The 26,808-nt window shown below is 41.0% G+C and overlaps 1 protein-coding gene across 3 annotated transcripts in view; it reads right to left on the reverse strand.

Annotated features, from left to right (window-relative positions):
- The window catches only part of kcnn3 (potassium intermediate/small conductance calcium-activated channel, subfamily N, member 3), a 78,308-nt gene that overhangs the window by 41,760 nt on the left and 9,740 nt on the right, over positions 1-26,808 (reverse strand). The window contains exons 1-3 of one of the 3 annotated variants that reach the window (XM_042490033.1): positions 21,141-21,246; positions 19,409-20,547; positions 6,526-6,621 (exon numbers count right to left, since the gene is read on the reverse strand). In XM_042490033.1, coding sequence (XP_042345967.1) covers positions 6,526-6,621; positions 19,409-20,521 — 1,209 coding nt within the window. In that variant the 5' untranslated portion in view covers positions 20,522-20,547; positions 21,141-21,246. Of the gene's footprint in view, positions 1-6,525; positions 6,622-19,408; positions 20,548-21,133; positions 21,247-26,808 lie in introns of those variants that run through there. The other 2 variants (XM_042490032.1, XM_042490034.1) reach the window with 2 other exon arrangements.

The raw sequence follows: 26,808 nt of genomic DNA on the forward strand, positions 1-26,808 counted from the left end.
ATTCTGATCTCTTGTGTCTCTGCCTCTCCAACATTTTGTGCAAATGTGTGTGTGTGTGTGTGTGCGTGCATGTAATATCCTGTTACATGCTGGGCAAAATGCTCCAGCAGAGTGTGTCGTAATCTGAGAATGAGATCTTTATTGAACAATGCCTTTCATTTCGCACAGCATTACTTCCCATGGTGTGTGTCTCGCTGTGTGTTTGTGTTCGAACCAGCCAACAATAAAAAGCAGAGACAAACTGGCACTTCTTATGCTGCTCATGTATATAAGCAAACCGGCTTTGCACCAGCAGGCAGGTACTCAATAACAAACTTAACACGCATGTAATGAAACATGCGTCTGGTTTCAGGTGGAGGCTGCACATATGAAAGTGGTTTTGCGTGCACTCTGGGATTCTGCACGCTGTCACTCTGCTGTTATCAAACTAAAATGGAAGGAGGCTATGCCTGTCTGTGTCTGTCCTTCGGTTTTCTCAACTGTTCATCCGATTGACTTCACACTTGGTGGTTGTTTTGCTGAGGACGTGCAGCGTTGAGTGTGAGCTCTTGAGATGTACGAGACATATCTGTAAGTAGAACATTATGTAGCCACACACTGTGCAGTGTATTGAACGGGGACGCTCTTGAACTGTTCTCGCTGTCCTCATGCACTGTTTGTATGCTTTCCTACGAATAGTAATGCACCAAAATTCAGTTCAGAGTTTTGGAAGGCTGCTATCATGTGACCAATGCATTTAGGTTGGGGCGATGGATGGATCATAAAAAACAGGACTTTTTGAATTATAAAATATATTAGTATAAATATATAGTACAATAGTTTAATATAGTATAAATAAATAAATTATTTTTATTTTTATTTTTTTTTAAAAAGGATGTCATTCGCGATTTGTGGGGTGCTAATTTTTAGGATATCATACGAAATGGTATGTGTGCACTTACATAGCATATCAAATGAACTGTGAGAAACACTGAGCTGTTACACTGCCGAACATATTGCTGGGTGAAGTAACTGGGACTGAGGCAGCGACGTGATCTGGACACCTTACCTACACATCAGTCCATGATCAGCCCTCTTTGCCTCTGGCTGTAAATAATTTGGGCAACAGCATCCCTGCCACTTCTGTAGCTTTGCTAACCAGCAAAGTATTTGCAAATGAAGCTTTTGAACACAGTAACTACACTAGCTTGTAACAGTAGCAAGTAGCAAATATTATGGAGTTTCTAAGCACAAAATCCCTACAAAACCCCAAAACAAAACAAAAAACTGTACTATGGCACCTGCCCGGCAACAAACAGCAGACGTACAAAGTTAGTGACCAGCTGATGAACATTATGGAGCTTTTAGCAGCTAAAGAGCCAGATGTTTCCCTCAGAAGTTGGTAGAGACCATAAACTGAGATAAAAGTGAGTAGAAACACAACTACAGATTTGCAAACAAATTTAAAAAATGTTACAAATGTCAATGTTGTGTCAAGAGCTTGTTTCTACTGCAAACAAGCTGCAAAAAAGATGCTAAATTCAGGATTAAGAAGCATTTTATTGAGTAACCAAACATTGTATATTCATTTCAGCTCATAGAATAATTACAGTTTACTCCTTTTAGGTTGTATTTTTGTAATCCTGGCCTTTATTCATGCTAAAAATTCTACGTTGTAGTCACAAACTTAATTTCTGAAGATAAATAGTTTCTGCAACGAGCCACAAGAGAACCTGTGGGCCTAATTTGTATTAAACATACTGTTTAAACTTTGACCAAAGACGATTTGTATGCACAGCTTTCCTGCTGCACAATGAGGAATTATAAGCAGCATTTCAGGTGTGCTCATCTTTGGTTTTATCTCCTAATGAAGTGGTTGAAAGCTGATTATCTGACTTCAGTGTCACCGAGTTGTGTGATTTTCATGAGCACAGTGTTATTATATCCAATAGAAATGATGGCAAGAACTAAGAAAATTAACACTCAAGCTGTCTGCTGCCCCAGGGTACAATGCTTATAAATAATCACCATCCTCAATCGAAGCATTATCTCCAACACCTTGCTGCAATTCCCTCCCATGCACTACCTTCAAAGCACACCTCCTCAAACTCCTCACTTCATTTAATCACAGAAATGATTAACAGAAGACCATTTTTCTCTCTATCGCAATCTTTCTTCTCCCGTCGGCATTAGCGTGCCTGTCACGTGTGGCAACCACAGTGCGCGTGGGAGGATGACTGACTCCGTATGCGAGTGTGACATCAAACTCGTGAGCAGAAACTGGGGCTCTTTTATCAATGAATGCTTAACTGTACGCACACATATCATTGTGAATCTTAATACACAGCAGCTGCCTATTACGGACTGATTACCAGTCTATCAGCCTCTGTGTATGACAGTGAATAAGCAACGGCCATCTAGCTATTGATCCACAGAGGGAGAGCCTGAACCTCAGAGCAGAATGCATCCATCGTCTCCATCACAGACCTGCTGGAAGTCTATTAGACATTTCCAGCAACATCTAAGCTGTGATGTAATAAAAAAAATAAAAAAAGTCACAGCATTAAACTAATATGTGGTGAGATGGATGAGTGTTGCTCCGTGGTTTAGTTGGTGGGAGTAATAGCTAGTGTGGGGGCACTCATTGGGTCCGATTCCCGCAAGGCTCCCATAAATAGTCAATGTGCATCGATTGCAAATGGCTTCAGATGAAAACCTCGGCTAAATGACCATGGTGCCATTATATTAGCGAAATGACAAACAGCAAAACAGATATCAAGAAGCATGAAAGCATTTCTGATTGATTGTTTCAGCCTTGCAAGAGGTTGAGGCTATTTGTGTTTGTGTGCCTTGCCTGCGTGTGTGTGTTTATGTGTTCATCGACTGAATGACAGGGTTGTTATTGTTTGAGTGTGTATTTAACATTCGGTGCGTATCTACCGATGCAAAGCCATGCAGACTGTTTTGTCGATCCCACTAAAACCCTCATTAAGGGTCATTAATTGGCTGGAGCTGACACACACCTGGGTCCCTTGGTCTGTCTCAGGAGCCTGAGGGACGACAACACAGTGTGTACACTGTGGACAGAGATCACATGATTCAATTTATAGAAAAATACTCCTCAGCAAATAGGCGAGGGCATTAAGGAAGTAGTAGTAGAAATATTCTTTCTAGCCAAGAATTGGATGAGAAAATTGATGCAACTCTCATGTCTGTCCACTAAATATGAAGCCGATATTGTTGGTTGCTGTTCTTCTTTGAGTTGGCTGCTAACCAGGGATGGGGATTGTTGATTTTTATTGATACTGATACCATTATCCAGACTCCTTAACGATCCAAGTCATTATCGATACTTTTCTATAATTTGGTGGAAAGGCGACAACACGTTTGCTTTGGACTGAGAGGAGAACTGGTTTTGCTTTTATTGCTTAAAAAATTACTGTTTCTGAACAGAACAAAACAGTTCACGCCTTCAATAATAGAAAGAAAATGTTTATTTGGGTTTTAAAAAAATATTTCATTTTCACACTTAAGTGTTGGTTATTGTCTCCTGTCACTTTTGGTCATGTTTTTAGTGATTAGGAAATAAATCATTGTATTTAAATTTAAATACTTTGAAAAATGATGGCATCAGTAGTTTTAGTATTATAAGATGATGAAAGCTTGTGATAGGACAGTAAACAGGTTGTAATTCCATCTCTACTGTCCATTTAATACTGCTGGGAAAACAAATTTCTCACCTAAACAAGATTATTAAAATTTCTCGCCAAAAACTAAATTTTCTTTTTCTTGATGGTACATTTGAACACATCATGATGATTCTTTTTTTTACCTTTGCCTAACAGTCATTTTTTGAGCCGACCTTGAACACATCACAATGAAACCTCACCTCACCTTTTTATTTAGCCAACTGGCACTTATCTCACCAGTTTCAACTTCGATTTCAACATTGGATTACTATTTTTAACTAACAGGACTTGCTACAAAGTTTGCTTACAACGGCTCCTTTGAGTGGATGATGATGAAGACGGTGCCGGCTGTGTTGCAGCAGCAGCAGACAGAGTTCAGGGAGTTTTTTCTTTTTTAACACGCAGACAGTCAGAGGTACCGTGTTTAGGTTAAATCTGATGTACAACTGATGTATGTGGACCAGTGATTGGATTTAAATGACGTAACTCGAGATGTTATGTTATGTTATAGGACCAGTGGGACTCGACAGCAGTATCAATGAGCTCAAACTTAATTGATTTTTGGGTTTTGAAATAAGCAGAACCAGGTCCTAAATAGAACCAGATTTCGATCTTTATCCCTACTGCTAACTGCTACTAGCTGCTTTTTTTTTGGCGGTGGGCTGCACACATCACATTGTCTAAACGTCACACCTGTCCTGTCCATGGTCTGTCCTGCGGGCTGTCCCTTCTATACAGATGCCCACTCTCTGCTGCCGAAATAAAGGCGAGACAACTCTGTCCCCCAGTTCCCCGATTTTACCTTTAGTAAAGAACTGTGAGGCGGAGTAACCGCTGGACATTTCAGCCTTGTAGAGGCAGTGTAAAAGGGGCTTAAGCTATCCTACTTTGTAGGTAGTTATGCGACCTACAAAGCTCATTACTTAAAGAAAAGTTTTTTCTTGGCCATCTATAGTAACTTCCTGTTTTCTTCACATCACCTGCAAATAACCTTTTTGCACCTCTTGCCTGCACTTTTGCTATTTTTGATGGTAATTTTAAAAAAAGGATATTATTCAGTAATTAATTTTACATTTTGGATCTTTTCTCTACTTTTTTTAAGTCACTATCCTTTAATATGTGTTATATTTCATTGCTCTGAAAAGCACTTTGAACTTCCAACTGTGTTGTGTGAAATGTGCTATACAAATGTAACTGCTTCGCCTTTCACACAGCCACAAATTGTTGTTCTGACATTTTAACTTCACTCCATAGCGTACTATAACTTTTTGTACGGATAAAACAAAGACGATTTGAAGTGTTAATTGGTGTTATGCTGTGTTCAGACTACTGGTGACATGAAGCTACAAACCGACGCCTGACACTCGCTGCGTGCTGCGTGAGCTGCTAAATGATTTTCAGCACTCCAATGATGCGGTGAAGTGTCAACCAATAATATGCTTTTGTTTCACAATTACCGTTCTATCCAAAAACAGAAAGAAAAACATATTCTCATCATTAACCAAAACGTTTTTCTCAGCATTAAATCGTTAATGAAGCAACTGACATTTTTATACTGTAGATTATTTCACATCCTCTCAAGGTGTTTGAACACACACAAAGGATCATAATGGCATAACTCCCGCTATGTTTACATTACAAGCAACTGTGGCCCAAATCTGATTCTTTTGCTCTTATGTGACACAAATCAGATTTTTAGATCTGGGTCACTATAGACGGTCCTAAATCCAACACATTACCAATCACTGGCTGTGAGATCACTGTGAGAACGGTTGTATCAGAATTCATGTGTGTTTTCCCTCCACAGCCTTGGTTTTTACACATCATACTTCGCTATGCAGGTGCAGATCATTCACCACACAATGTTGGAGTGATCTGTTAAAACTTCAGGGAACTGCTGTAACCGTACTGCTGCCGTGGTAGGCTGCCCTAGCCACTAGCCAACAGAAGCCGACTGCCAGATGCTTTCTGGTGGGGATAGCTTGAGTACATGCCCTTACAGTGTTGTCTTGAGGTGCTGACAGTAGGTAGGTTTCCATTACAGATTTGTGCAAAACTTAAGCGATATTTTTGAAATGTCGATAAAACACAATTGCAAAATGACTGTGCTTCAATTGGGTGATGTTATGCGACTTCTCCTCTTACAATAACATTCCAAGAAGCATGGCGTTGGATGCTGAAAACATTGGCTTTATTTCAGCCATCGCACCAGGCGTCATTATTTCCAATCGAAGGCAACATGGGTCTGTTACTTATATGTGGGAGCGGCCACGTATGAGGGATTTCTGGGAGGTGAAAGTCCACAGTTTCATAGAGGAATTGTGGATTCAAAATTTCTGGATGATCTGCTCAACTTTTGAAGAGTAACATTTTTTGTAGCGCCTGCTGCATCATGCCTGAGGGAACCAGTTCCTACCGACAAGCGCATAGCTAATAACTATCACGTGACCTATCAAAGCAAAAAAAAAAAAGTGTTTCCATTGCAGTTTTGTGAAATATGGCTGTTTCAAATCTCCTGAAATACCACCTCATGGGAGCGTAAAACCTTTTTTTTCCAAAACTGACTTGTTTCAATTAGCTGTATTTTATATTCACGATCTCAATTTGACCAATTTGAGGTTTAATGGAAACCCGCCTTGTGATATTGCAATGCAGCAGTGGACAGAAAGCCCATTTGTACGACAGCCCCAAAATAAACACCTGCTGCTTTAAAGGGCCATTTCTCAAGAGATACGCACATGGTTGTTTTGCAAATGTGACATTTTTTGTTGTTTTTCCAGCTGTGTCATGTTATAAGTTGGACGTGATGCGGCCCTATATAGAGGTAAATGTCTGCCCGTGGTTGCATGTGTTTTACCTGAACTTCCCGTGCATGGTATGCAATGATGAGGCCCAGCAGGATGACTGTGGACAGGCTGATCAGACACTTCAGGGCCAGAGAATACATGGAACTCTGCAGAGGGAAAATAAACACTTTTAGAAAACAAAGAGCACAAGCATATTTTAAGTGCATTTTGCCATGATGGTTGTTTCATGACAATCAAGAGCACAATGATAAAAAAGATCTATGAAAGATCCCACACTCATGATAGTCCACCTTCTGTCACAAGTCTGGTTCAACTTGTCCCAAACGTCACACCATGTCCTCTAATATGGCTTTTGTATTGTAGCTACACCTCCCCGGCACAGACAATAAGAACCAAGCAGACTTAAAAGCGCTGAGCAGAAGTAGAACAGTAGTCTTCCACCCGTCAATATCACTGCAGCCGAGCTTTAAATCCTCTGCTTGTCTGCTTTCATTTGGCTTATAATCAATGCACTGGGGAACTTTCAATCAATACAACTCATAGCACTTCAGTGGCTTCTTTAACCCTCTTACCTTACACATTCAGAACACAGCAACCAGTTATCATTCGCATGTACGCACATATACGCATCCGTATATAAGCACATTTACACAAGAAACACACAACTGCACACACTTGAAGATGTGCAGATGCACCTAATCTACATTAAGATACAAAAATGATACAGCAAAAAGAAAATGTGTCTTGGAGTGTTTTTCTTTTTGAGTTCATGTGTTCATTTCAGAATATATTATTTTCATAGCATGTTTGTTCATGTGTGAACCAAATGTGCATCGGGAATGAATAAATTAATGAATCATTTCAGGTGCCATTAACATCATCAGAGAGGAAAAGGAGCCAGAGCACCAGGTATCACAACTACAGAAAAAAAAAGGTGTTTAAAAGCTGAAATAATAAAAACGGCATGCACGTTAACAATTTAAACACAGCTTATCTCATTTCTTTGGCCACGGGGTTTGTTCATTCATGCCTTCTGAAACACCCTGGTGTGCAGACAAAAGAAAGATTTTGTGGGAAAAATGTAACTCAATTTCACCTTCTGTTATTTTCGCTTTCACCTAATCCATAATTGTCATGCATCAGGAAACCTTGTTAGCCATGCTGGTGGCATGGCTCTCTGGGGATGGCAATGTCAGTCTGTCTGACTGACTTTGGTCCATACTGAAATGTCTACAATCGAAATTTTCTACACACACTCATATTCCACTCAGGATGAATCCCACAGACTTCAGTTGTCCTCTGACCTTCCATCTAACACCACTGAGTCAAAGTTTTTACTTATTTATTTATTCTAGCAACACCAGGAGGTTAACATTTATTGTTCGGAGTGAAAAGTTTCGACAATTATAGGATGTATTGGCATGGCCATTTGTTACAGACATTCATGTTTCCGCAAGATGAATCAATCAGACTTAACTCATCCCTTGACTTTCCCCTTGCACCACCATGAGGTTGACATTTTTGGTTTTAATTTAAATATCTCAATAGCCATTAAAAAGATTATCGTAAAAGTTGGTGAAGGTATGCATCATCCCCAGAGGATTTCCTCCCTATTTAGTCTGTGTGTTTCCCTCTCTCTGTGTCAGTTTGTCTTTGTACTGAGTGTCAAGTGTTTCAGGAATTTTCCTGGTGTTAAGTGTTCCTGGTGTTTTACCAGTAACCTGTTTTTTTGAGTGTTTTTTTTGGCAAGTAAAGGCTGTTTTTTGGATCAGATCTCTGATTCGTGGTATCACGTCTTTTTGCCTTTGGTTTCTCAGTCGTTCCAGTATTTAAGTGTCAATTTTTTGTTTAGAAAGCTTTTTCAGACTGTCAAATATTTATTTGATAATTCAGATTCTGCATGCATATGAAAAATGTCAGAAATCAGCAGTGAAAGAAAAACAATAACTTTGACTCATTTTCTAAACTTCAGAAGTAAAACTCGCTGCATTCGGTGCTTTTATTTCTAAAAGCCACAACCACTTCATGGATTCATTTCTCTACATCGAATCAAGGACTGTGCTTGAATTGCAGAACACAATACAGCAAAAATCCAAAGTGCATTCCTATTCAAGATCACATCAACAGCCTGCTGCTCTCCTTGAGAGAAGAGTTGAGCCACCATAAAGACTGCAGCATCTCACATCAAATATTTCAGCCGTTAAGTAGGATGCTGTTAAGCATTCATCGCCAAACAGTCTCTTAATCGCAGGGTGCACACAGAGTTTAGACACATATTACTCAACTTTTCCTTCATGACGTTATTAAGCAGAATCATTGCGTTTGGGGTTCATGAATATATATTGCAAGTTAGCCTCCTGGAAAATAGAGTGTGTTAGTGTGTTACTGTGTCTGTTTAGTGTCTCAGTAGATGCTTCATGGCCTTAATGGTATTAATGGTATTAATTCAACATCACAAAACACTCAAACAGGCATGCACGCACACACACACACACACACACACACACACACACACACACACACACACGCAGTCCAGTTTGTTAATCCTCACAGTCACCCTCAATTGAGTATTGCTTTTTTGCAATAACTATCAAAATCCGAGAGGGCTGAAAATGAGACTGGCTGCCCTTTCTGCCATTTAACACACAAACACACCACAGACTCACAAGGCGAGCATTAAGTTACTGTTGTTCATTTGCTGGTCATATCAGTGTGGTTATGGGCCACTGCACAACACTGGGAAAATACCATCAAGCTTTAGCTCTCTGCTGATTCCCTCTATCGGCTTGCCCAAAGCCTTAGCTGTCTCCTGGTTTATTTTTTTTTGCTCGCACTCTTTTCATGTCTTGGTCTGTCTCTCCTCTGCAAACATCTCATTTGTACTCACTGAGGCAAACTAGGTGCTAAAGAAGCCAACATTGTTGTGCTAATGAGAAAAATGCAGACTTGTATTTCAGCAGCGTATCTGTTTGAACACACAGTCACACTGGTGAGCTGAAATGTGATTCGCTTGGAGTTTACTTCCCCTCTTTCTCTCTCGCTCTTCTCGTTTACCTCCAGCTGTCTTTTGGACGCTCACTTTTTTTCAGTCTTGCCCATCACACTGTCAGAAGCATTTTGTACTTCATTTACTCTACCGAGTATATAGTGAATGATTCAGCTGTGACAAAGATGTATGTACGCAAATGCTTGCCTTCTGTTGTTTCGTTCTTTTTATACCATGACCGCTGAGAATTCTCGATTCTAATTGGCTGGCAGGGGTCCATTAGTTTCTAGTAACTGCATCTGGTGCAGGTTTTAATAAACTTGGATTAAAGACAGCAAGAGTAAAGCTTAAGGTTTATGCATGCGTCAATGGGGATGTGGATGGCTGCAGACTTGAATGTGGACAGCAGATGCACGCAAGCTTCAATACAATCTGTGGCAGAAAACAAGATGGGACACGACAAGAAGAAGAGCTTTCTTTTTTTGGCTGAATATCAAGAAAAATTTTTATAAAAGACCAAGCATCCACTTTACTTTTCTTGCCAAGAGTTAGAGAAGAAGATCGATACCACTCTCATATCCTTGTGTTAAAGGGACAGTTAAGCCAAACACTGAAAAGACATATTTTTCCTCTTACCTGTAGTGCTATTATTTAATTTAGATTGTTTTGGTGTGAGTTGCAGAGCGTTGGAGATATTGGTCATAGAGATGTCTTCCTTCTCTTATACACATACAATACACATGCAATATTGTGGAGCTAAATGGCACTCAGCTTGTGGTGCTCTGAAAAACTCAATGGCAATGTCTCTTTCCAGAAATCATCACCCAGTTACTCGAGAAAATCCAAAGATCTTGTTGAGTGCAGTTTCTTTTCATCAGTTTCTTCAAACTACACCCACCAACTATATCACCATGCAGAGTGAAGTGTGCATCTACTGCTTGCTCAACTAGCACCACTGAACTGGTGTTACAGCTCAGCCAAGGAGGACGCCATTAATGTTTCCAATTCATGTTGTCAAAAGGCAAGTCTCTCGTCCATTTGATGCATGCCTCCCTCTGCGCAGTAATACGATTTGTGGGTGTAGCTCGTGTAGAAAATAGTTCCTAAATGGAACTGCTCACAACAAGGTCTGTTGATTATCTGGAGTAATTGGATCATGATTTAGGATCTCTTCCGTCGATTTCACATTGAACACCACAAAACAAGGTCTGTAGATTGTAAGACTAGAAGCAGGAGTAAAACAGCTGTCTTGCTTTGTCCAAAGTTAAAAAATAAACCTACCAACACCTCTATAGCTCACAAACTACTACTTTTTGACCGTGTGCAGAGATTTCATTCCTTGAAAACAACAATATGTGCTTTTTTTATGGGTGAAATAAACAGTATTAACTTGTTTCTGATGAACAGCAGGTGAGCAGGGCACCCTTTCGGAATCTTATTGTCTCATTGTGGTTGCCAGGCAACCAGCAGTGTACAGGTAAATAATCTAATCAATAAAGACTGAATTGTATTGAGCATGCTGGTTCATTGTCAGACTGTCACGGCTTACTGGGACACTTGAATAGAATATTATGGGAACAGAACAGAGCCACAATTCATTTTATTAATAACACCTGTGTTTTTCCCACTATGACAAGTCCAAATGTCTGCGGTGAAAATGGCTTAGTGCTGTGCAGACAGGCAAAATGTTGGTTATCAGGAAACAGCAAAACAACGTGCAATTCCATTAAAACCACAATAAAAAGGTAAGTAAGAGCCACACAAATTTAATCTTGACGTAGTTTGTTATGATGATTCTGCAGGAAAGAAAGACTCTTCCAAAAAGAGATAGATTTAGATGCGATCCCTGACATATGCTGTGTATGTTGCATACGTGTGCATTTGTTATGTGAGTGGAGTGTGTCACTGCTTCAGGATATCGGTATTTTTAAAAGTAAATTAAGGACCTAACTTTTCAATCTGCCTTTTAATTTGGGGTAATTTTACAGTCCTAATTTCTAGTTTTGATTTCTACTTTATTTTATCTCTGCTTTTGTTTCACTTTATTCAATAGACTTTGACTTTTTTTAAAATTTTTGTTTTATTATATATTTATTATTTAATTTTTACTTCGTTCTTTTATGTTATCGGTTATTTATTGTAATTTTCTAGTCTTGCAAAACTTTATGTATAGTCGTTTAAATCATCATTTAAAATGTGTCTGTGCTGTTTGAGCACTTTGAGCTGCTTATTTGTTATAAAAATAAAGTTGAGTTAAGTTGAGTGTGTAAGTGTGTGTCTTTTCCTGCTTCTTTTTGTCCAGCTGTGCATAAGTGTGATTAGTGTGTATTGATCAATGGCTTGGTGGACAGCATGCAGAGATAATGAGGTTTTTGAACTTCTTTAGTTCAATCAGCAGTTGCAGGCACGCACACGCACACACACACACACACACACACACACACACACACAATATACACAATATAGGCACACATACAACCACACAAAACCAGGTTGTATGTACATGAGGATTCTCCCCAGTCGTCCCCACCTCACCCTTATTGACACAGATGTGAGAGCAAATACACGTCTCCTACCAACACACTACTCACGTAGTGATAAGTCGTTCACTACATGTGTTGGTGCTGCCTATGAAGGTGTGTGTAGGTGTGTACTTGTGTGTGTGTGTGTGTGTGTGTGTCCTGTAATGAGTTAGCCTTGGGGGGCTCTCCCTGTCAGAGTGATGCCTTCTTGCAATCAGTCTCCAGGGAAACAGGCAGTAGACAGAGGAACCATGTCACCTTACTAGGATAAACACACACACACACAAACACTCACCTGCACATTGACACACACCATTACGGCTCTACACACTCAATTAAATCCAGACAAAAGGAAATGTGAATGCGCACACACACACACACACACACACACACTAGCAGGTGCATCCATATGAGGACTAATATGAATGAGCTGACTACATGAAGACGTAGATGCCTATAACATGATCTATAGGTGTGTATACACAGAGGACATGACGTTTACTGACGTGAGTGTTTATGTATCTGGTGGATGATGCAAGCTCGAACACTCCCATGACAACCGATACACACATGCAGAGAGAGGTAGCTTAGCCTTGTTACACTGAAAGAAATGAGCATATTTGTACCTGTTAGTGGCAAGACCTGTGGGATCTACCGTCCCTTAGAAGTCTGTGATCTAGAAGATGAAGGGAGTGTGGAGTGGAGTGGAAGAAAAGAGAGGAGGAGGAGAGGAGGGGAGGTGCGGTGCAGAATTGCTGAGATGGCTGATAGCTCCTTTAGAGAATATGGTGGCAGTTGGTGAATTTAATTCCCTGATGATCACCATGTACTGTCTGAAAAGCAGCATGCAGTAAGTGTAAGTGGCCTTGCAGAGAAAGGTCCGGAAAGGTCTCACAGTAAATGCTGCGAGAAATGTCATAGATAGGGGAGCGAGGGCGGGGAGGAGAGATGGAGAGAGAATATGGTTGTAAGCCTGCTGAGATGGCAATGACCCCCTTGGGGAAATGCAAACGTATTTAAGACTCGCCAGGGGAGGAACATAAACACCCTCCGTATGTGAGAAGCAGGAAGGCAGGAAACGGAGAAGCGAGAACTTCTGCTAATCTGTGAAACTATCGATTCTTGCGGTGAGAAGTCAGTGGGTCCACACTCACACATGAAACCCTGTCCCTTTGCCTCTCAAACACACGCTAACAATGCTCATCCTGTAGGTGTCAAGTGTACGTATTGACAGTGTGACAGGTGAAGTTGACAACAGCTGTGCTTTCCCTCAGAATAGCCATGTTCCATTGCAGGCCTGAAACCTGGCGTGGAGCCGGGCCCCTGAGGTTCCACCGGGGTCTTTGTGAAATGATCTATTGATCTGACAGTGACAGGCCACATGCTGAGGTCCCAGGTGTCCGGGGGTCTCAGTTATTCTCAGATAAAGACACATGTCACACCGGGACTCCCTCCCCTTCGACCTGTTCCTTATAAAGTCAATAATAGAAGCTCATAAAAGAGTTTTTAAGAGGAACTGTCCTCATACTGCTGTTAACACTTCAAGTGTCAAGGTCCTGGGTCAGCGGCAAACTAGAGGCACTGATCATGAAAGAGGAAAATGTAGTTAAAAATAAAGTGTGATACTTGACACTGAAGATGTACAGTGTAGAGATTCTATAAGTCATTGTCTTGGAGGCTTTTTATTTCTGCCTACGGAGTAAATTAAATTATTTCACATTCATAAATTATTTCATCATCCAATATCCTCTGTGCATAATCTATCGCAGCTCAACAACTGGGATTGGACATTTACAGTACAGGAATTTAATGCCACCGCCTGGAGCGCTGAATATTACTGGTGGAAGAAGTATTTAGAATTTTTTATTAGAGTCAAATTTACTTAAAGTATCAAAATAAAAGTGTTTGTTTTGCAGAAAAAAATGGCCACTGTGTTTGTGATACATTATGCATCATATTTTTTTGGTTGTTAAGAGTAATGCATCAATGTGCAAGTTTTGTTTTGACTGGTTGAGGAAGAGCACATTTAAACTACTTTATATCCCATTGGGTATTTTAAAAAGTTTTTTCCTGCTGGAAAGATGGTCTTTTCATAAAACCAGGTTGTCTCTGCAGTAGAAAGATGGAAATAATTTTGAAATTTGGTGCTACATGACCAAAGGAAAAGAGCTGTGGCATTCAATTTCGCTAAACAGGTAGAAAACCTACAACTACTAGAATGCACTGCAAAGCACTGAACCAATAAACGTTCCCAGTGGTGGGTGACCAAAAATGAGATTGTTCATTTAGACACAGCAAACAATACAGAGGCTGGTTGGTAACAAACGGTCTTGAATGACAGTTAAACAATACGCTAAAATATGTTCCTGAAAACACTTTAGAAGAGAAAAAGGCATCATAGTATCAGAATCGTGGTTCATATTTTATCAGCACTGCTTAGTTCAACTGTTTGTTCTCTGATTTTTCAGCTTCCAATTTTCCAATACAGGGAACAGTATTGCGACCACTTCCTGTTCTCATATTCTCGCATTACAGCTAAACAGTGCACTAAAATACTTTTCTGAAAACATTTTGGTTAAGAAACACGCAATACAGATGCAGAATTTTGATTTATAATCGATCAGCACTTCATTCAAGAGTCAGCAAAAATTTGAGCTGAAAGATGAGTGGGTAGATCTGTTGCCGGATGGAGTAAAGTTAACCCTTGCTCATTTACTCATATTACCAGTATTGTTATGGTTAGAGATGGGGATTGAATCCCAGTTCTATTGAGGATCTGGTTCCGTGTTTTTCAAAACCCAAAAATCAACAAATCAATAAGCTTATCAATACTGCTGCCAAGAACTGAGGGTCCTATAACGTAACATTGCATCTCTAGTTGAGTCATGTCACTGAAATCCAATCACTGGTCTGCATACATCGATTGTGCATCAAATTTAACTAAATTTCAGGACCTTGGACTGTCTCCATGTTAAAAAAAAAAACTCCTTCAACTCTGTCATCCACTTGAAGCAGCAGTGGTAAGAACACCCAAACTTTGTAGCCCGTCATTTAGAAACAGTAATCCAATGTTAAATCTAAGTTAAAATTAGTAGGATGAGAGCGTATTAACAACATAAACGAGGCTCCATAAAGTTTCAATGTGATGTGTTCAAGGTCAGATCAATAAAACGACTATTGGGCAAAGGTAAATAAAACGTCATCATGATGTGTTCAAATGTAACATCAAGAAAAATGTAGTTTTTGGCGAGAGAGTTGAATAATACAGTTGTTTGGGTGAGAAATTTGTTTTCCCAGCAATTTAAAAGAAACTTGTTAAGCAATATCTGCAAAACCAGTTCTGTTAAAAATGTACTGTTGTCTCATCTTTCCACCAAATAACAGAAAAGTATTGATGGGGTATCAATAAAGACTCAGATCATGAAGGAATCTCAATAATGGTATCAATATCAATAGGAATTAACAAACCCCATCCCTAATTATGGTGCAAAGTTTCACTTTAATGTATATAATTCTCACGGTACTCTACAAGATCATCTTGTTTTATTGCGTAAAATGTTTGTTTAAAAAGTAACTTGTAACTAAAGCAGCCCAAAAATGAAGTGAAATCGTAAAGTAGAAGATAACAGTGGCATTAAAAATCCTAAAAGAATATACTTAAGTACAGGTAGTAGACAGACTTAGTTGCTTTTTCACCAGTGCTTAATATAAAAACATAACAGTTTTCATCTGCATCATACCTCGTGCTGCTGATGTCAAATGTGGCCTTGGTCACGAACTTTGAATAGAAAACACAATAACCGAAAATAGAGACTGTAATACAATGAATGGAACATTTTAGCTGTAGCTACAGTGTGTGCTCACAGGGTTTAAAATCTGTTTCTGCACATGAATAATGCTTACTCACTATACCCACAGCCATGAACACCATGTCCTCCTCTGTTAACCTCTCTCCCTTTATCCTTCCAAACACACACGCACGCACACACACACACACGCGCGCACACGCACACACACCATCCATCCCACCCTGTTTAGTTCCATTCTTATTCTTCATCTCTATTTTTGGGAGCAAGATCGAGCAGCTGGTTCTGTAGAAACGCACACACACACACATGCAGTGACATTTAGTTTACAGCTATTGTCGAAGACACAAAGTCTTACAGTGCTGTTAAGAGGACATGCACACACGCATATACACACATATAAAATGATCTGTCCCTATCATATTTCCCCATAAGCTCAGGCAGTATCCATTTCCAATGTGCGAGTTTGTACGGCGTGTGTGTGCCGGGTTGGATGGCGCATGTGTGGGTGAGTGATTATCAATAATCAATACAAGAAATCATTCAAGGCCTCCCCCTTAGACTGGTTTAAAGCACCGCACAAGCCTCTCCACTTCTCTCTGCGTGTCGTCCTGGCATCCATCTCCATCTCGCTTTACCGTTCTCTCTTTCATCCTCCCAATCTCGATATCCATTTTTCACAACAACCAGCGGGCTTCTTTCCACCTCAATTATCTAAGTGAGGGCTTGAACTGTCTGATGGAACTCCAGTATCTGTTGGAGTCTGACCAAATCTGCAAACCATAAAAAATGAAGGAAATATATAATGTGGCAGTCCGCATTTAGTGATGAATTTTGATTAGGTTTGCTGAAGCATGCTTTTAACCCTGAAAGCAGAAAATGAGGCGTAAAGACATTTACATACTATTCTCCCTCAACTTCAAACTGAACCAGATACCTTAATGAACATAAATTACACAATATAGCGACAGCACAGGCAAGCAGAGTGTTCGGATTCACAGCTGTCCATCAATCCTTATTGACGGACAGTGCCGCCTGATTCAGATGAGGACTGTATTGGTTGTAGCTTAAGAACCTAAATCAGGCTTTTCATTATCGCCTTTCCTTTTTTCTCTCCTTCTACAGCCTTTCATTTCTCGCCCAGCCGCTTCTCTCTTCCGATCACACTCCCCCAGTTTGACGCCTACTGGAAGAGCAGTGGAGCAGAGGGAGAGAGAAAGTGAGGGGGAAAAAAAAAGATGAACGAAAGAAAGAAAACAGGATAAAGAGACAGGCGTGGAGTTGAAATAGAAAGGAGACAGCCGGAGAAAGAGAGCAGAAAAAGTGTCCGGCGTCTCCTTCAGGGAGGAGAATAGGTCGGCAGAGAGGAAGAGAAGAGACAGGGAGGGCTTGAGAGAGAGAAATCCTGTCCATGAATTTTCATTAACAAAAAAGACTCTAAAACTGCGGTTTTCATCGAGTAATGAGTCGGTCAGGAGAAAAACAAGCAAAGACAGCGAGCATGAGGAAGACTTTTCTAGCAATAACAAAACAGAAAGACCAGGTATCAACTGGAGACTACAAACAGAAACAAAAAAGGGAGGGAAAAATGAGAGACACGCCCTGCTGCCCTATTCTAATAGCTTACCTGTAAACCTGCGCGCTCACATGATCCCATACCCTCCTTCACATGACCAGTGATCCATGTATGACAAGCCGATAAGTGGAAGTAATGTTTCCACCTTATTAGCTAAAGAAACCCAAGCCTCTGTGACATGTCAAACTGAGAGACGGGATGGAGCAGAGGTATCCCTGCGTCAGGAAGGTGAGCTCAACATGCTCCAAGGCTCACTGGGACCATGTGCCACACATACACACACAACCAAAATAAACAGACAATAGCAGCCAGGGGCCAATTCAGCTTATTATACTCCCCATTACACAGACAAATGAGATCCTGGCCTCCTACTGATAATCTGCCCCCCCCATGTCCTCTGCATTGTTGTATTACATCATCCAGAAGCGGCAACTGGCATGCCTGGTCATTACAGTACAGCCTCCGACAACATGGTCAGGCTGAGTGGGGTGTACCAATCATGAATGAGGTGATTAACCGGTGAGAGATGACTCTGATTATCTGGCCAATGACCCGTCCAAAACAGGCAAAGATTGGGTGTCCCGAGTTGAGGACGTTTACCATTTAACTGCCTGGTTTGAATCTGGCTCGAAACGCAGAAATGACCCAATAATGGTCCAAAATAGTGGTGTAATGGGGAGTATGCACAGGTATATCCAATTATTTTTCTGACCTTTTACAGTATTTTCGCCTATCAGCCAAAAACCCATTGGAATATTTAAAAGAGTACCCACATCCTCCTCACAATAAAAGCAAAAACGACCCAATAATGGCCAAAAACTGTGGTGTTATTGAGGATATATGAGGTATACCTAGATCTTTTTCTGGCCATCCGCATCATATCCAACAATTAGCCAAAAGCCACTGGAATAAGTGTTTGGGTACACTTACTTTGTCCTTATTAACCTACGCATCTACCTAGCAGTAGACCCATTTCATCATCTACCACTACATAATTGCCCAAATATGCTTAAAAAGAGCCAAAGTTAACCGAGGAGATGCCTGTGCACAACACTACAGCCATTAAGACAGCCTGCTGTAAGATTTGTGGACTTTGTTTATGTACTGAGGCGTTATTAAAGGAGCAATCTCCCAACTTATTATTGCACATCCATAAAGTTGAAAGACTAATGAGAGACAGATTAAAATAGAATGGTAAAAACTGTAGCATCAGAGGCAAAGATATCCCAACTTTTAGTCATTAGTAAGAATCAAACTGCAGTAACACTGGATCGGACATTTCCCATAATGCAACTTGTACTTCATTAGACCTTCTGACTTGGAAATCATGTCTTTTAGACTCAACACATGCCCCTTTCCATCAACATTTAACCAATTCTGTACCGGTTCCCGCACCTAATTTCTAACCTTTTGGCACATTTCGACCAAAATTAAATTGGTTCAGAACCTGAAAGTTGGTTTGCAGGTGGAACCAAAAAAGTAGCCGGTTTCTCTCAACCTGAAGTGCAAACCGTGAAGATACCTGTGGGTGTGTCATATTCTACAGGCTGGAAAGAGTTTTGCATCATTAAGTTGGTCCATGCTTGTTTTTTGATGGAACCAAATGTCTGTAGAAACAAAGCAAAAGTTTGCAGGTAATCAATGCGATCTGCTATTTTGCTCCTATTGTTTACTTCTGTTGCTCTTTGTGCAGCACCTTTCATTGATGACACACCCTCGATTACAACTGCTGTGCTAAAACTGGTCGAAATGGAGTCTGGTTCATAGTGCCAAGGTGCCAAGAGTCCTGAACTGAACTGGTTCAAGAACCAGAGCTAATTTGGTTGAAAAGGGGTGGCGCTCAGTTTGTGGCTTTCTTCTGCAAATTCATAGTCTGGAAGCTCGAGCTGAGATAACCCCAGTGACATCACTATGACATCATCAGGGTTATTTGCGCCTCCCGAGCCACAAAACACATTTTATGTCAACCATGACTTGCAGAGAGATCTTTGAGTGTAAAATCAGTGGAGTGCCCCTGTAAGTGTCACTTGTAAGTCATCTCACCTTGGTGTACACGCCCCACGACAGCTCCGTCTCAATCACCATGACGACGATGCCAAACATCCCGAAGATGAGCGCATAGTCACTCAGCCTCTTCCTCTTCTCGAACAGCGCCCTGCGATGCCCCAGTTTATAGCCAATGTTTTGGTTCTTCCGTTTGGGGGCCTTGGAGGTGCTGCCCCTGGCCCCGGCGCCCACCGCCCCTACCCCTCCCTGCCTGCTCCCCCTCCCCGTCTGCGCCCGCCTGCTCTCCACCAGCGCGTGGTTCTGGTGGTAGATGGACATCTGGTTGGATGTGGAGTCTGTGATGTCATACCCTGCTCTGGGGTACGGCGAGTCTTCTTTGGATGAAATCACAATCTCTGGCGGGCTCTGTATTGGGGGTTGATTGGTAGAGGACTGGGACAACGAGGAGGTAGGAGGGGCCTCTCGCTGTCGGTCATGCCCCCCAGCTGCCGTTGCCCCAGCAACAGCGGAAACGCCACCCTCTTTGGTTTCGCTGCTGCTGTCTGATTCGATGAGGTTTCTGCGGGAGGCGCTGAGGCGGCTCAGGGGCTTCATGACCCCGCCTGTGTACTTACAGGAGCTCATGGCGATCTCCGTGAAGGGGTTACTGTCCCTGCGGTGAACCAGAGGGCTGGCCTGTCTGTGTTTGCAGCCTCGCTCTCTTTCCCTGTCCCTCTCACGCTCTCTGTCCCTCTCCCTTTCCCTTTCCCGCTCCATGGAGGGCGAGTGGGAGGAGTAAAAGAGGGCGTTGTAGACCGGCGAGTTGTCCCCGCTCAGGCTGTGCTGCGAGCCCAAGCACGAGGACAGCGGCGTGCTAGTGGGGTGCAGGGCATTGGGTATAGGCGGGGGCAGAGGCTGGGCTCCAGAGGATGACAGGGGCAACTTGGGGAGTGATGTTGGAGGCAAGTTGGGCGTGGCAGGGGACGGGGACGGGGTGCTGCCATTTAGGCGGTCGAGGCTTGATCCTCCCATGTGGTTGGAGTGGTTTGATCCTGGCTGGTTGCCAGTGGTGGAGGGATGGGATATACTGCCCAGGGGAAGGAGGAAGCGCTGGTCCTCATCCTCGCTCCCTCCTAGCAGCGCCAAGCTCAGAGAGGGGGGAGGCTCCATGGTCACGGCTGTGGCCACGCACCTGTCTACAGACAAAAAAGAAGAACTGTCAGGACAGACACAGGAGACACATATTTATCATGACAGTAGCATCACAGGCACAGAGGGCTGGAGGGAGGAGAGCGTGAGCGCTGTGATGGATAACGGTTAGTTAAAACAAATGAGGCAACTCAAAAAGCTGAAGATGTGTGACAAAGAGGGGCAGCAGAGTGAAGAAAAGTGGTCGTAATTGGGGAATATGTTATTCCTTGAGTCACATTTGAGTCAGCTGCCCAGTCAGCCTCTCTCTCTCTGTTTCCCAGTGTCCTCTCCATCTCTCACATCCCACATCGCTTCCAGCAAGCATTGCCATAAAATGTCATCTGTGTTACACTGATGTTAGCCAGAAGGATGGTGCAGATCTGTCTTTACACCATGGAAATGAGATCAGGCTCAAAGACTGGAGGATGATAATTCCACATCCGAGAAGTGCTGTGACTGTGTGCACCCTTCAGTTAACCATAAGTTGGCTGCATTTCGATTGATCCAAAACAATAACCTACTTTCAGTGTGACATAACCAGACACCTTCACGGCCACCCCCCCCCTCCTCCCTGTCTGTTCCTCTACCTACCTCCTACCTCTTCTCTCTCAGTCCCTGTCCCCCAGGTTAGTTGTGTTGAATCACTGGCTGGATGAAAATAGACCACCACACTTTTTCTTTTTCATGTTGTTACGGCCATCCCATCATCTTTTCGCTTCGCCTCCTTTCGTATAGGTCCCTCCACAGGTCCCCCTCGCTTGTCTCTCTCGAAATTACGCGTCGCTCCCCACACAGATGTTGCCTCCGTCTCTTGATTATGATCAGTTCGTCTCCTTCTCAATCAACACTGATCTCTCGACGGAGCCCATTTCGATCCCGTCAGTGACAACCGATTGAAGAGGAATAATCCATACTGGCTGGATTAAAATCGGTCAACCTGTTGTGGCTGCACGTCAAAAAATAAATAAAAATAAATAATGTGCGGCGACATCAAGCGAGCAAAAAAAAAAACGCAAAAAAAAAATAAAGGAAGCTTGGCGTCAAGTAACAGTCCTCAGATGAGCAGTGAAGTCTGTGATTTAATATGTGACTCCACCGACTCCAGCACTATATATGTGACTCCACTCCCCGGATCTGTCTCTCACTCTCTCCTCCAACTTCTCTGCCTCTTTCTCCGCCTCCAGACCTGCCGTTCATTCCCATTGGACAGAATCAGAGGAGCCAAAAAAGCGCTGAAAACAGGTGGCAGGGTTTGTAAGATGTAGGCGCCAAACAAATGTCTAATTTATCATACCCGGGCTATTTGGGGGTTGCTATTCTATTTTATTTTATTTTATTTTACTGTAGCGCCAAAAAACATTTTATCTATTTGTAGCAGCTGCTTCTATATTGACTATATGGCCTATTTGGTCGGGCATGGCACCTGTTACACCCTTAAAAGACTGCTGGAGCTGGCATCTTACATGGGCGGATTGTAACATAAGCCCCCACCAACTGTTAAAACGGGAGCAAGACATACAGACAATGGTGGCTTTGCCTCTCTTATAATAATACTAATAATAATAATAATAATAATTTTTATTTCTACCCTATAGCACTTTTCAAACTTTATCACAAAGTGCTTCCCAAATAAAAATGTTTACAGATTAAAATAAGATGTCAGTAATCTATATAGCCCCTCCTCTGTCCCCTTATAACTTAAACAAAATTGAGAACATTAAGAGCACTAAAGCATGATAATAAAATAGCATAACATATGGGGGTGCAAGTTCAAAAATACTATTTCATAAATAAGTAAATAAAATGTGGAAAAGATAATTAACCTCAGTTAAGCAGATAGAAATTAAGATCAAAAGAAATGACCATATGTATAAGCAGATAAGACGCTAATAAAAGAAATGATGTCATGTCATTGTTTTTTGTCTCTTTGGGTGATAATATGTCTTTTTTTGGTTATTTTGTGACTACTTGTGGTTGTTTAGTGCACAGTGTCTCTTTGAGGTCATTTTGTGTCCAAGTTCATTTCTTGGCATCTTTGAGATCATCTTTTGCCCTTTTGAGATAATTTTGTGTCTTTTGTGGTCATTTTGTGTCTTTTTGTGTGGTTGTTTGCCCTTTCTGTAGTTGTTTTTTGTCTTTTTACAGCTCCTTTATATCTTTTTGTGGTCATTTTGTACATTCTTGTGGTGTTTTTGTGCATATTTGTAGCTGTTTTGTACCTCTTTTATGTCATTTTGTCTCTTTGAAGTAATTTTGTGCCTTTTTGGTCATTTAGTGTCTCTTTGTGGTTGTTTTGTGCCTCTTTGTGGTAATTTTGAGGCCTTTTTTGGTCATTTTATGTCGATAGTTGTTTTGCACATCTTTGTGGTATTGTTTTGCCTCTTTGCAATCATTTTTTATCTCTGTGCAGTCATTCTTGCTGGTCAGACATTAAAGGAATACATTTCACATTTATCACAAAGGGAATACATTTGCATAAGGAAAATACCTCTTGCTATTGCAATGATGTACCATAAAAACCTGGGACACATGGCATGGAGGAAGGTGTGGAAGCAGGAGCTATGTGTTACAGCTCTGTGCGCCTTCAGCTGGAAACCTCTCTGTTTTATGATTAAATTGAGTAATGCAGAAACCCCTTGGAGAATTGATGGTTTAGACTATGATAAGATGTTATAGGATAATATAAAGCCTCTAACTATAATACATTTTTCTTTCTTTCTTCTGTAGATCAGGAGCTGCTGCACAGTTGTCCTTGCAGGGATAAATAAATTTGTATTGAATTGAATATTAGCCCTAAAATTAAATAAAAAAACTCATGCATAATTAACAGGAGACGGATGTAACCACAGTCTTTTGTTAGGGAATTTCTGATGTCATTCCTAGAAGACTAATAGATTTATAATTCTACTTTTACTGAGTCTATATGGCATAATCCTGCATAATTAGACTATTCTACCTGTCCTAATCGGTTTAACATTGTGGTTCTCTGTGTGCGTTGTGTGCACACTTAATCGGATGAGCGCTAACGTGGAATTGTGTGGGAGCGGATTAGACTGTTTCCTTATAACAGGTCAGCCTATCCTGCGATTATGAAACCTGACAGACATCAATAAAGCAAATCATATCGTATGCAGGATTATTCAAAGTGTTTATCCAACACCAGCCATATGCCAACGCCTCACTTAGACGGCTAATGTGGAGGGAAGACAGACAGTGATCCAATAATGACAGAGAGAGAAAAGTCCTCCATCCATATGTTTTAATCTGCTGTTAGTGTCATATTTATTTGTGTTTTTGTTTGTTTGTTTTTGTATTACTTTATTCCCTCGGTGCTCTACATTTATTCCCTTTGAATTTGAGTGGATTGTTAAATCTGTTTCTTCCTCATGAGGAGGAAATAAACACAGTGATGTGCTGTTTCCGCCCTTGGCTGATTCGTGATGGGTCAGTGATTGAGAGTGGCGGGTTCAACAAGCGGTAAATTCTTTATAGACAGGCCCGGGGAAAGGTCAAAGGTCAGGTCTGCACCAACACAGATCAAAGCAATGTATTTAGCTTTACTGGGGATAATGGGACAGACAGAAATATATATATATATATATATATATATATATATATATACGTCTGTATATGGACCTGACTTTAGCTTTAGGGACTAAATTGTGAGGATGTTCTGTTTTTCTGTTTGGTATCATTCTAAACGAGATATTTTTATATTTCTTTGTCAGACAGAACAAAACACTTTAACAGTGCAGCTGGTATTAAATATTCAAATATGCTTAAAATTCAACAACAACAAAGAAGCTATTTTACAACGAGCAACTACACAACGCTGTCTAAAATAATCATGAGCAAATGCAATCATAATCAGGGGCGAATTATTAGACCATGGGGCCCTGGGCAGAGATATACAAAAGGCCCTCCCACCTCCCCTACACAGGAACACATACACATTATAGTTGTTTTGCCTCATTTTGTGTCGTTGTTTTGCATCTCTTTGTCATTCTAATGCATATTTTTGCAGTTTGTGTCTTTTTGTCTCTTAGTGTCTCAATTAATTTATTAATCAAAGGGATGCTTTGCTGATTTTCAGCCAGCTTTGTATCATAATGGTGAGGGTAGTATGTGCAGATGATCTGTGGTAAACTTCCCCATATCTAACCAGTGCCTAGATCTCCCCGCTCCCCTCCCAATGAAACACCATCAGATGACATAAAATGCATTTCTCTGGCTCAGGCTGTTGCTTGAACTACAGGCTGTAATCCTGCATCCAGACACAAAGAGTATGGAAGTGGATCAAGAGATAGACCCGCCTTTCTCTCTCTCTCACACACTCAGACCAAAAAGTAAAACTTGGCAGTGATGATTAAGCGTAAATCAAGATTCTGCTACTGCACTGCCCATTTCTCTCCTAAAACAACCACATTTTAGTGCCCTGTTTAGCTGTAATAGAGTTTTGCAAACAGTAAGTAGGTGCCATACTGCTTCCTGCATGGTAAGAAAAGGCAGGTTGAAAAAACGTAGATGAAACAGTAAAACAAAGCACCGAGGATCAAATATAAACCAAATTTCTGTTACTGCATTGCCTATTTCTCTCGAAAAATGTCTAACAGCGGAACTGTGTGCTAGGGATCAGTTAGTCAAGAAAAATTGTTTAATTGTAATATGAGAACATTTGGCCACTTTTGTGTCGAATGGAAAAGTTTGTATTATGTCAAGAGGGGGACCATTCATTGGTTAATGCGGTGCAATGATTTCTGGTAGTTGTAGGTTTTCTACCTCTTTTTTAAAAAGTATACATGTTTTTCTACTGCATAGACAGCCTTATTTTATGAAAAAAAAAAAACACCTTTCCAGTGGGGAAATGCTTCTTTAAGAAAATCATGACGATACATTTTTCAGTTATGCGAGTTTAAAAACACAGATGTGCATGTGATTGTGAAGGGGTAGCCTAAGTGGTTTTTATCACACCTACACAGTTGTCATATTCCTCCCATTTGTGTTTTCTCCTAAAAAAAAAGATGCAAATGAATTATGTAAAACAATAGTCATCGGGGCTAAACTTTAATGTTCTGGCAGCCGTTTCCTCACAGCTGTTCTGCCAATAAAACACAGGGGAGAGAGAAATAGAGAGAAAGAGACTCGACAAACACAACACAACAAAGCACAGTAAATGGAAAAAGGGGGCTGCCAAAGGCCCAGAGGGACATTAGGACTGACAAAATGTAAGAATAGTGGTAGGCCACACAGTATATATCTTTCACAAGTCTTAATATTGTCGACAGAGGTTAGGGGGCAGCAGAGAAAGATGGAGTTTGGAGCAATGAAAGCAGAGGGGAGTGACAAAGAGGAGTAATGATGGGCCCAGTGAATGAAAAGGTTAGCCCATAGCTCTGCCCTGCAGCATACGTCAGATGTATGGTGTGAGAAATATGTGAACGAGAAAGTGAGTAATAGAATACAAAGAGGAATAATAAAGTGGGATGGCAGTTGCTATGCCAACGGAGTAGTATACAGATGAGTCCTCACTCCACCTGATCTCTCTCTCTCTCCTTCTCTCTTGTCTCACTCCAAGTTTGAAGCCAAATAAAAGCTTGACTACAGTGAATTATATAGTATAAATCACATAAAACTTCTATGTGACACAACAGGAGGGTGGGTGGGAGAGAAAATAACCGTGGAAAGAAATGTGTGTGTCGGACAAGGGGAAAAAAGATGTAGAGGAAATGTGAGAATTTGGACAAGGAGGCTCAGAAGTGAAAAGAGAGAGGGATCGATTAGATACTGACCAAAAAGAACAAAAGCACCTCCCACCACACACACACACACACACACACACACACACACACACGCAGTCATTACATTTCCCACACAGTTCTTCCATTCACCATTTCTTTCAAGCCGTTTCACACTTGCCATTATGTCATTTCACATTGAATCGCACACTGTTCAGTCATTCAGAAAACATGGGTTACTTTTTTCTTCTGTCTCCTCTTAGCTGGAAAGCCCCTCTTAATAACATCAGGGGGTGGTAAAAAGTACCACAGCTTTAATTGAAAGTCTAATGTGTAGGCTTTAGTCACATCTATTTTTTAAAAAATGGTTTAAAATACTCATTGCTGTATTTGTTTACCATCTGAAAACAAGAAGCAGGTTGTTTTTTTTTTTCAACCACAGAATTTTCTTTTAAATGTTTTTGTATTTTGAAATAGAATTTAATTTTAGTTTATGGGTGTTTCTGCAACTTCAGTCACCTTCACACTTTC

Source organism: Plectropomus leopardus, chromosome 7, assembly GCF_008729295.1.
Source record: "Plectropomus leopardus isolate mb chromosome 7, YSFRI_Pleo_2.0, whole genome shotgun sequence".
NCBI lineage: Eukaryota > Metazoa > Chordata > Actinopteri > Perciformes > Serranidae > Plectropomus > Plectropomus leopardus.